Source organism: Homalodisca vitripennis, unplaced genomic scaffold (genome assembly GCF_021130785.1).
Source record: "Homalodisca vitripennis isolate AUS2020 unplaced genomic scaffold, UT_GWSS_2.1 ScUCBcl_5620;HRSCAF=12427, whole genome shotgun sequence".
NCBI classification, from domain to species: Eukaryota; Metazoa; Arthropoda; class Insecta; order Hemiptera; family Cicadellidae; genus Homalodisca; species Homalodisca vitripennis.
The window spans coordinates 21,961-34,719 of record NW_025781730.1 but is presented as its reverse complement, the minus strand read 5'-3'; the positions used below and the strand labels follow the sequence as shown (position 1 = coordinate 34,719).

Sequence of the window (12,759 nt, the reverse complement as noted above, 5' to 3'; positions counted from 1 at the left end):
AGGTTTTGACACCTCCCAAATCACCCCCAAAACACTAGGATAAGAAGGTGTGAGCAGGGAATTTCTCTCCCGCACATGAGGGAATTTCTCCCACACCACTATTTTTTGATCACGTGATACATGGGCGCCGCCATCTTGGATCACGTGACCCCCCTCTCGACCAATCAGAGCGCGGGGCTCGATGCGGGCGAGGTCTACTAATATCCCTAAATAGATTTTAAATTTTATATATTTTGATTTTTTCTGATTTAGTAAAAATGTATAAAGAAGATTGATTTTTTTAACTTGATATTAAAAATTTGTCATTTAAAAATGCGTAGTAGAGCTCAGACAAATGGTACTATTTTTGGTGATATTAAGCAAGGATGCTTAAATTGTAAATATTTTACGGCTACTCCTTTTCCAGATATTTATTTTAAAATTGAATATAATTTTACCCCTGTTGTTAGAATACTAGAAGTGAATAAAAATGAAACTTGTTCAAAAGTTTATGAATACTATTTTATTTTAGAAACAAAATGGAATTGTGATATCTATATTATTGTTTATATAAACCATATTATAAAAGTAATACTAATCTAATCTAATAAAAAAAGATTACATATACTTTTAACGTATGGTGGATATAGAATAGTGAGATAAGTTGAAAGAAAAGCCCGTATAATTCATAGCACCGCCACAAGGTGGACGAATGAGGTGAGCTTTTCGGTAAAGGCAATTTCTTTTGCAAAGCTTTATGAGTTTTTGCTGGACTCATTCATAATATATATTAATGTATGTCTAATAATTCTTTAGGGTTGGTAATAGATATGATATGGCTATTGGCGAAGATTCCATGTAGTTGTTTGCAGTAGAAATAACGGTTAGACATATTTAAGCGGAATGGGAAAATGTTTGTGTCATTTACAGTTTATTAAATTTTAGCTCTACCACAGGTTATGTTTAATACACAATACGACATACATTTTACTAGTAGTGACAATGTATTGTCGCCACCAGGTACAAGGGATGCTGATGGATATAACGTCAGCGTTCAGTGGTCTCGTACATTCCCTCGACTGGATGGATCCTGACACCAAGGCCGCCGCCACCCTGGGCAAGGCTGCTGCCATCAGACGTTACATAGGCTACCCGGAGTGGCTGTTCAAACCGGACGAACTGGACAAATTGTATTCTAATGTAAGCGTCAGATCCATTTTGTTATTATTGATATTATATACTGTATGTGATGTTTATAAACTATTATATGGAGGGTCTCCAAAGATAAATTATTGCTTCGTGAAAGCATGACGGCGCTCTTTTGTAAATTTGCTGCAAATGGTAAGATGTCTTACCAAGGTTGTTTAAACATTTAAAACACATCGTACTTCATCAATGCCAACGTAAAACGTAATCTACCTTTTGAATAACATGTATTCGTTCCCAGAAAAAGAGTAATTTCTTCTTTAACAAGAAATAATATTACTTTGGAAAACATTAAAATAACACAAAATTGTCATGGAATTGCAGTATTTCACTGAATAGAAGATTTTTTATCTCCGGGAAATACTAAAAAGAATTATTGGACATCGTCTGTGAGTTTTCGTGTTTGTGATACGAAACAAAAACACAACAAACGTAATTCGGATTAAAAATTATATACAAAATGCTGTGTGCCAAAGCAAACATTGTAGCATATTATGATAACATTTATGTGAATTTCTAATAAAAATCAGGGACTTCTACTAAAAAATACCTCATCTCAGTGATGTGCAAGAATCCCAGGACGAGCACTTACAAGATCATTGGGTTGAATGGAGGAGAGTGTCACGTCCATCAAAATATCAGATCTTACATCTAACCTCCTGTCCATGCGTATTAACTACTATTTATATATCAATGAAGACTTATCAAAGTAACGTTAAAAAGATGAGTTTAGAAATACTTAAAATCTTAAACTTTCTTTAAATATCCCGAGTATTTATTAAAAAATGTAAGAATATTTAGCTCAATTGATTTTGATATACACGGAATAATTCCTGTCAAATATTTCATATAAGAATACACCATAAAAACTTTATTGTGGTGTATTGACAGGAAATAAAACAAATCGAAAACAACTTTTAACCTAACTTAAGTAATATTTAACTAAAATATAATTAAACACAAATATAAACTTAAAACTGTATATATATATATATATACAGGGTGGAAAAAAAGTATGGAAACGCTTTCACTAATTTTGTATGGCTTCACTTATACAAATTAAATTTTGTACATCACCACTTGTATTAAAGAACCTAGTTTTTGAGACCAGTGGGGACATTTTATCTTTTCAGGGGGACGGCCCGTGAGGAGTCAGACGAAAATCTTAAATGTAAGCATAGGCCGAGTTTTGGTGATCAAATTAAAGGTCTAGTAAAAAGAAACTCATTACCGCAAACCGCACTTAAAAAGGTTGACCCTATCCAGAGTACGGGCCGTATGAATTTCATGACAAAGAAATTTAGTAATTTTGTCTTGTGAAGTAACTAATTTACTTTCAGTAGTATGTTTTATGTCGGTTATGTAAATTTGAAAAACAATTTCCAACAAAAAATTTATTTTTTTTTTTACCTCTACATTTGTTGGATAACAGTAAATAGGGGTTTTCCTGTCCGTGTCTTCAAGAAACTGAGAGTATTCAATAATACCACCATAACTCCTTTATCAACATGAGGTCAAGGTCCAGTCCCTCCAGCCCTTTTATCTCAGGCAAACATAAACTGGTTTTAGGCAATACAACAAAACAGTACTGTCACAGCAAAACTCCACCGTTTTGTATTTTTAATATCAGCTTGGTTTTTAGTCTACGTTATAATTTCGTCCACGTAAGATAAAGTTGAAAGTCTTCACTAGAAGGTACTGCGATAGTTATACATTTTTTTACTTAAGTGTTTACATTTTATTCTACTAGTTTAAAAGCAATGTCACTTAGTGAGTTTGAGAGAATCACGCCTGCTTATGATGCGTGGGTATGGATATCTAGTTCGTCCCTATGAAGAAACAGCGCATTTGTTTAATGACACTTTTCTTGATAGACCCCCAATTAGTAAGTCAACAGTGTTTAAGACAGTAAAAAAGATTTGAAGGAACTAGAACAGTCAAAGATCGCGAAAGAAGTGGCAGGCCTAAATCGGGCAACAAATGAACAAAAATCTTTGGATGTACTCCAAACATTTGTTGAAAATCCCAGCACCTCGGCCAGAGTGGCTGCAGAAGATCTTGATATGAGCCATACCTCAGTGTTGAATTTTTTACACAAAAACAAGTATCACCCTTTTAAAGTAACCCTAACCCAAGAACTTGCAGAGGATGATTTTGATCGAAGGACTGAATTTTGCGAAATAATGATGAGAAAGTGTGACAAAATTCAAAAATTTTTTAAGTTTGATATTGTTTTTCAGATGAAGCTACATTCTTTGTTAATGGACAAGTTAAAATAGGCATAATTGCCGTTTACTGGGTGGCCGACCATAATCCACACTGGATGATAAAAGGCCACACACAAAGGCCTCAGAAAGTGAATATGTGGGCTTGGAATAATAAACAATAACATTGTAGGACCGTTTGTGATAGATGGAAATCTAACAGGCGAAATTTATTTTCAATATGTTGATAAATAACATTTTTGCCAGCAGTGCGTGCTCTTCTTGGGGCAAATTTTAATGCAGTATGGTTTCAGAAAGATAGAGCACCGCCTCATTACTATTTGCGGGTGCGCAATCTGTTAGATGAAGTGTTTCTTAACCGTTGGATTGGTCGCAGGGGGGGTAACCGTTGAGTGGCCGGGCTAGGTCACCGGATCTTAATCCACTAGATTTCTTTTTGTGGGGCTTCTTAAAATATAATGTGTATAAAACTAAACCAGCCCACATCCGAGGAGCTGACAAATCGTTTATTAGAAGAAGCAAGAAAATTTACACCCGAGATGCTTCAAAACTATGTGACTGCAGTAGGTTTTTATAATAGACTAAGCTCATTGCCAACAAGTGTTCGGAGAGCAGTTTGAGCACCTCATTTATAAAAGGTATGGTTATTTTTTGTAATACATAGATAATTTTTAATTTAATTCTTTTGGATAGTTGTGTTCCATAAAGTGTCATTTTCAGTCAGAACAGTTTACTTGAGACTGTGAAATTGCAGAGAAATAATAATTAATCAAACGTTACTTATGAAATTCAAACGGCCCGTACTCTGGATAGGGTCAACCTTTTTAAGTGCGGTTTTGCGGTTAATGAGTTTCTCTTTACTAGACCTTTAATTTGATACCAAACTCGGCCTATGCATACATTTAAGATTTTCGTCCGACTCCTCACGGGCCGTCCCCCTGAAAAGATAAAAATGTCCCCACTGGTCTCAAAAACTAGGTTCTTAATACAAGTGGTGATGTACAAAATTTAATTTGTATTATAAAGTGAAGCCATACAAAATTAGTGAAAGCGTTTCCATACTTTTTTTCCCACCCTGTATATATATATATATATATATATAATTATATTATATATATTTATTATACATATCATATATATATATATATATATATATATATAGTATTTGTAATATTTTATGTAAAATAATAATACCATCGTATATTAAATTATATTTAAAAGCTTAGGTAGTCATATTGTAAATTAGGTGACCGTGGCCAAAGACAAATACTTGTTGGAACATGTTGGGCATCAAGGGCAAGGAGGTGACAGAAGTGGTTGAGCCAGCTAGGCAATTCGCCACCCAACCAGACTGACTTTAGGTATGGTAAGTATGGTAATGTTTATATGATAATTTTAAGTAAAGAAATATGTCCTATGGCTTGTTTTCTATGTCGCAGTTTATGGTAAAAGGCTCAAAGTTTTGAGTTAATGGAGAACATCAACCTGTCATTTGTTTGCTTTTCATTGGACAAGCAGTTGCACTAACGCATGCGTCTTGGTTCCTTCAGCTCCTGCGGTTTAAGATTTAAAGGGCTTCGTAACTCTTCATGTTAAATTGCATTGTTTTGTATGGGTTTTCATCGATTATTATTTAATAAGTAAAAACGAATATATTAAAGCAATTTGTTGCAATTTACTGGATTTATTTATTCAGATTAGATGTTCTATTGTGAGTTATTTTAAGAGGTAGTTCTTATATTTGTATTTTAATTACCCAGTATCTATCTGGTCGTTGCTCACACTTTCTGTGTGGAACTCTCTTGTTGAGAGTATAAAAAACCAATTTTGTGAAAGACTTTTTATAATTATTAATATTTATATATATTTGTATATTAACCTGTACTTGTTTAATTACAAATTCTTCATATCTAATGTTTTATCAATTGTTGTTATATTTAAACCACTGTATTTATTTTGTATTTACAATATTAGTAGTAATTATACTATTTACATTACAGGTATAGATTACTGTATTACTTTATATATACCTAAAAAATCACACCACAATTTTTAACTCAGTTTTGTTTATCTTGTGCCTAATTTATTTCCCTACATGTTTATTACCTGTGTATTTTTGTTTATATGCCTTTAATTTTATGGGAAACAAATACAGAAGGAGGGCTATATTTTAGACTAGCACTCTTTATCTAATTTAAGCATTTTTACATCACAGGAAACATAAAATCTTATTACCAATACTTTGGTGTGCTTACCTGCTACTTGCTCTTTATTATAATTTTAAAGCCTATTTGGTTGGCTGGCCAACAATCTTTTTTACAATTTTCGTCTATTTCTTTGTCATGGTGCCAAAAAATATCAACAATCCTTGACGGGCAGTTACTTTTTGCTTTCGTATTTTCTCTTATCAAATTTCCGATTGTATTCATGTTAGAGTTATTGCCTGACCAAGGAAGTACCCTAATCTTTGTTTTAATGGAGAAATCTTGTCACTGTATTTTCCTTATAGAATGGAACACCGTTGAGCATAAATAATGTACTGCCCATTGGGAAACATTTCTTTTTACTTTTAAAAATAGCCTCCTTGCAAAACATTTAAATATTTATTCTAATTGGGATTTCCAACTTTCTATATAACCTTCTTTTCCCATGTACGACATTACACTCCACTACACAACTGAGGATAGATGCTTCACAAACTGTTGGATACCTTTTAAGGCCTTATCTGTTCTACGCTCTTCTGGGGGAAATATTAGCTCCATACCCGTTTATCTGGTTAATCATTAATTTGTGTTCGTATTTCATCTGTTTTTTTTAATAATAATTTTTATATTATTTACTTTCTTAACACATTAATTTTGGGCTTGCGGCCATATTTGCCAACTCCTTATGGCTCATACTTTTAAGTTTGAGATCATAGACTAACAACATCCTACTCAATGACTTTTTGTGAAATAGCTACACACTAGACACTTTTTAATTCAATATAAGCTTTACTAAAGTAGGCATTTTGGGGTGGTTAGTTAAAAATTTTAAAATTTAAAGTTTCAGTAACACTAGTAATTAAATTACGGCAAGAAAAAAAACAAACGACTGAAACTTACTAACCTGTGTTTTTATACCAGATTTTCAAAGTTCTGTCCTAGGACAGTTTGACAATGTCCAAGTCTGTTGTGGAAATTTGAAACAGCACGCTGAATGGATTCACCCGGGAGTTTTTTGAATTTCCGCTACTATTCCGTCCCTATGATCATTAATGCACTGGGGTTTCGTTTTATAGACGTTTGTTTTTAATGTTAGTTGACCACATAAAGTAGTCAAATTGACATACTCGTATATCTGGCAATCTGGAAGCCCACTCGATACTTCCTCTTCTGTCTATCCAGCGATGGTAAAAATATGGTTTTGGGGAAATGGGAAAAGTTTGTAACAGTGACTAAAAAGTTCAGTTCTGTTACTAGAAAGGTGTCTCTAGTTTCATACCTCCATATTTTATATCCATCAAAAGCTAAATAGAGTATGTATTCAACAAGTATATCTAGTAAGTAGTTTTCTTAGTGATATACCCGCCGAATTTGAATTATGATTATTTGAATAAATGTTATTTTATATTTATATACGTTTTTTAAATATTCCAATATCTTTACTTATCTCTATACAGGTGGATTAACAAGTATGTATACTGTAATACATTTTATTATGCTTCAGGAACATGATTACCAAACATAATAAAAACGTCTTAACAATCGGACTTTCCAAATCAGTGAAATTTAAAAAACACACTTTTTTGAACACACCTCGTTATATCACATTGTTATTAAACATTATATACAATTATACAAGTACATTTAAGTGTTGTAACAATGTATTAGTCCCAATGGGCAAAAGGTTGTAGGAGAAATTCATAAAGACCTTAAAACATTGAACCACAATACAAAATGAATATACAGAGTGAGTTAAAAGTATGGGACAACACTCTATTTAGCTTTTGATGGATAAATATGGAGGGATGAAACTCGGGACACCTTTCTAAGAAATAGAAGTGAACTTTTTAGTCACTGTTACAACTTTGTCCATTTCTCCAAAACCATATATTTTACCATCGCTGGATAGACAGAAGAGGAAGTAGTAAGGCTTCTTTAGAATGAAAAGTGTTTAGTGTGTGGCTATTTCACAAAAGTCATTGAGTAGGATGTTGTTGGGCCTATGATCTGAACTTGAATTATGAGCCATAAATATATGGCAAATGTGGCTGCAAGCCCAAAATCAACGAAAAATATGTTACGAAACAAGTGACTAAAAAGTTCATTTATATTTCCTATAAAGGTGTCCCGAGGTCCATACCTCCATCTTTATCCATAAAAATACAAAGTGTATCCATAATTTTTAACTTCATACTGTATTTAATTTAAGTTTATTGCTTGTAATATTAATAGAGTATAAATATTTTAAAAACAATTATAAATTGAAATGCATTTGCTGAAATAAATAAGTCAAAAAGAGCTTGTGACCTGGTCTTAAATCATTACTGTTAATTAGTGGTTCAGTATAAGTTAAATGCATTTAACGCTTATAATGTCATAATATTCGTACTACAACAAGTAAGTTAAAACATCGTATTTAATAAATAATCATTTAAAGTTTTATAATTTTTACAAACACCGTCATAAAATGTATTTTATAGAATACTTCAGATTATTTTATCGTCACATATTTCATGTTTACTTGCAGATGGGACAGCGATCCTCTGGAAGTTAATGCTTACTACAGTAGAACTATAAATGCAATATGTAAGTAAATCATGTATTTTTAAGCATTACCAATAGGGATAACAATTTAAATTTAACAAGATATTGAATTTAAATTTGTCAGTAGAATATATATAAATATAGATTTAAAACAAACACTAATTTTTTCAAATACAATATCTATTTATTATTGTTGGCTATTTTATATAAAAACGGAAGATTCTAAGTGATAAAGATTTTATTCAAGATTAGACCTCCACAACAAGAAGTGTCTTTTATATTAAGTCCATTTTATATTAATATTTTTTACAGGAATTATAATTAGTTCATTGTTATTATGTAAAATAACTAGCAGTTACCCGCGTATGTGTTCGATTATTTCATTTAACTGTTAAATGCTATACCGAAACCTTGTTTAGAATATATTCAATGGCAAATTCAGCCTTTGTTACTTGTTTTTGTTTAGTTCTCAAAATTTAAATTTGATATTGAAGATTATTAAATCGAGAACAAAGATACTGTGGGAAATGAATACTAAAAATGAGTGATACAACTTATTTACTCAGTTAGTATCAACTTATATTTGAATTTTTAACTTAGCTAACTATAATAATAGTGTCTCAACGTAAGCGTGTAATTACTAAAGTATAATTTAAAAGTTCATAAACAATGTCAAAAATAAAAACTATTTTTTAAAATCTATATTTTCATAAAAAAGGACTACATAATTTAATCTTGTAATACTTATCTTCAAAAATAAGTTTTACGATACATTTCAATAACTGCACATTTAAAAAGGTTATACGTTTAAATTATCACAATATCACAAATAAAGGCGTCATAAATCGTTTCAATGTTATGTAAGAGAACAAATGTGATTAAACTGAAAGTGTTAACAACGTTATAGTAACCGTATAACCGGGGTTACTTGAGCCCTGGGGGGTTACTATGGTCCCAAAACCAAAAAAAGTATTTGAGCTCGCATTGGGGTCTATAATTTTAATCGGACGATTTGTTGGTTCGCTGATTTTCCAACAGGTAGCAGCACTAACAACTACAAACCGCCCGCTCCAGCGCTGTCTTGTTCAACTCCCTTGTTCTAGGCAACGAATTATAATAATGGAACGCGCTCTGGGCCGGAGAAAACCGAGCCGAAATCCTGGGCTGCGTTATCCGAGTCCTGCAGGCGCTGGAAATGGGCAAAGAACTAACTCCGCCCATATGGCAGGCATTATAGTAATGATCTAATATCACTTTAAAAACGCCTTTGTAGACTTAATACAATTGTTAGATACTACAATTTTATTTATTATTACAAATGTTAGTAGCTGCTTTTTACCGTGGATTTTTATTTTCTGTTAAAAAAAACTGATTTTTTGTGCAATATCAAAATAACTGAGATTTTGACTTTTATTTTTCTTACAGTCGGAAACAAAATATTACAGGCATTAAAATATTACCCAATGAAAAAAAAAAACAACTTTTTATTGACAGTATTTTATTTCAAAATAAACTACAAAAAATTTACAAACATGACACACTTAATCTACGTGTTAGAAAATAAAATTATTTTGACCAATATTTTTGCCTTATTTCTAAGTTGGTTTCTTTTTTAATGTCAAAAGTTTTTGTTTTTTCGATGTGATTGAGGATATTATTTAAAAAAAATAGTTTAGTCCACAGTTTTAAATTCAAAGTAACTCGTGGCTTCCTGTCAATTTAGAAGTGGTCGCATTTGTTTGAGATAACTAGAGTAAATAATAATATTTTACAATTTTCAATACCGTACATCATCACTTGATCTACTTAATTTACCCTTAGATTTAAAATCAATAAAAAGTTAATGTGTTCTAAGATCAGCATCATTGGCATGGAGTACAGAACTTGGTGAGTTCTTGCCCACTTTAAGCGCCTGCAAATCCATGGATACACCAGTAACGCACAGCTGTGTGCGACCGGAAAACACAACATGCTGCTTATGGGCAGTGCGCGTTCCAGTAAGTATAGTTCGTTGGTTCTAGGTTGAGGTTATGTTGCTTTTTTGTCATAACACGTGTTTTTGTGCTCCTAGAACTTCTGTTCCCACAGCCTAGATAACTTCCCTCTGGTAACAGGTAAGATTTAATTTGGGATCTATACAGTTCTGATGCTAATGATATTAGTTTTAAGTTAGTATACAATAGTAGATATGAATATGGCGGTTCTAGACCACTTTTGGAGTAAACAGAAAACCAACGGAAAATACTGTTTAAAGGACAATAAACGAATCTGTAAAATCAAACAGTAAGGGGTTCCTAGACCACTTTTGGGACAGTCAGAAAATCAATGTAAAATACTGTTTTAAAGGACAATAAACTAATCTGTAACTCACGAATGAAAAATTAACCGAATCTTTAGCTGTTTTACTGTTCATTGTAGGCTTCTAATTTCTTAAGCTATTTTAATGAAAAAATCCAGAAATCTTCGAAATCTTTATTCCACGAAGTTAATTGTAACACAGTCTTTATCTTTAATAGTCTTCTTTCCAGTAACAACCAAGTGTAATTTTTCATTTTTATTCAATTCTTTAATCTTTTTTTCATCCAAAACAGTCAAAAATCTGTTCGGTAAGTGTACTTTACAATCTTCCAACTCGGCAATTATTGTAAACCCGAATTTATCTTTCATTTTCTCCAAATTCACAATTTTGTGTTTCTTATTTTTCTTCTAATTCTATTAATTTCTTGTATTCTTTTGAACTTTAAAATCACCAACCTCATTTAATTCCTTTAGTAGCTCCATTTACATAAGAAAAAAATTATTGAAAAAATAGTATAAAGAATTTAAATTACCCCCTACAAACCAATATAGTACTATTTTGTCCTATAACTATACTATTTTTTTCAATAATTTTAAGTCTTAGTTTACAGATTTTTCTATAATAAATAGAAGAATCTATCACTGTTTCACCAGAAATTGTGCTGATTTCTGTCAAATTCAAGTAAAAATCATTAATTTTTTAAAATTCTAAAAATATTGAAAAAATAGTATTATAGAATTTAAATTACCTCCTACAAACCTTAGTTAAGAAATTTTCCCTATTTAAATGGAGGGTGAAAAAGTAACATGTCCGTTTTGCAAAAAAGAAATTTTAAGAAGAAACTTCGATCGACATTACAACTCAAAGATTCACTTAAAGAACAAAGACCATTTACTACAAGGAATTGAATCATTTAAGACAATGGGCCAAAGAAAATCAAATTGACGATCATGAAAAGATGTTCAATATTGAACAATTACGAGAATTAAAGAGAAATTTCAAAGTTGAAAAGAAAAATCTCAATCTATTTAATGATGAAAAAATTAATTCAATCGCTGAAAAATTGGCTATCGAAACTAATGATAAAACAAAGTCTGAAATGATCGAAGAAATTGATAAAAACACAAATCTGAAAATATCATTGATGTAGAAGTTTTATCGTCTATACACGGTCTTTTCAAGCAATACATTTTAACGAATTTAAACGATAATTTCATGTCAATTTACAAATATCTTTCTATTTTGCGCCCGGAAATTAAAAGTTTAATCGAAAAATTTCAAGAAACTGTGAAAAACAGTAAAGGATATATCTCTTTGGAATGCGAATACGAAAGAACTTTAAGTGAACGGTGAAACACAAACTTGTCCAATGTACTTTACTATAAAAGCAGACGAAATCTTTGACATAAAACGACTTTATTTCTAAACAATTTAATAAATTAACACATCGAGAACAGACAAATCATCCAAATCGAGGTTCTGGATGGACATTAAAACGTTGTAAACAACTGATTTTGAGCCTTAATAAACATGAATTTATGAACGCAGGATCATATATCGATTTACCAAAGAAAATCAAAGATAAGAAAGCTTGTATAAATATCAAAAATAAAGATGATTATTGCTTTATTTATTCTATCCGATGTGCTATTGAAAAACCAGAAACTCATGTAGACAGAGCAAAACAATATGAAAAATTTGTAAATGACGAGATATTTTCAGGTTTCGAGTATCCAATGTCCTTAAAAGATATACAATTATTTGAAAAACGAAGTCACAATTCCAAGTACAAATATCCAAAAATGTCTATAAATATCTACAGTTATGATGAGAAACTCAATATTGTTCCATTACAAATTTCTGAAAAATACGACGCTGAGTTAAACATTGACTTATTGTATGTTAAACAAGAAGACAAATCTCATTATGTTTTGATAACAGATTTAAATAAGCTCGTTTTCTCTCAGTTATCTAAGCATGAAACACAAAAAATTTCTATGCAGAAGATGTTTAAGCCATTTCTACAAATCTGGAGATTTAACAGACCATTTAGAAATTTGTAAAAATCACGAAGTTTGTAAGCCAATTATGCCGTTTCCAGGTCAAACAACTAAATTTACTAATTATCAAAAGAAGTTTAGCCATCCGTACGTAATTTATATGGATTTTGAAAGCATATTAGAGAAGATTCCCACATGCAAAAACAATCCGCAAAAATCGATCACAACCAAGATTCAGAAGCACATTCCATATGGTTTTACTCTATACTTAGTGTCTAATGTGACCAATCGTATGTACAAGC

General features: G+C 31.5%; 1 protein-coding gene across 1 annotated transcript in view; it reads left to right on the top strand.

Annotated features, from left to right (window-relative positions):
- The first annotated feature begins 981 nt into the window (after window positions 1-981).
- LOC124373453 (endothelin-converting enzyme homolog) overlaps window positions 982-12,759 on the top strand; it is a 32,349-nt gene continuing 20,571 nt past the window's right edge. The window contains 3 exon segments of the mRNA XM_046831826.1: window positions 982-1,179; window positions 4,673-4,740; window positions 8,142-8,200. Coding sequence (XP_046687782.1) covers window positions 982-1,179; window positions 4,673-4,740; window positions 8,142-8,200 — 325 coding nt within the window.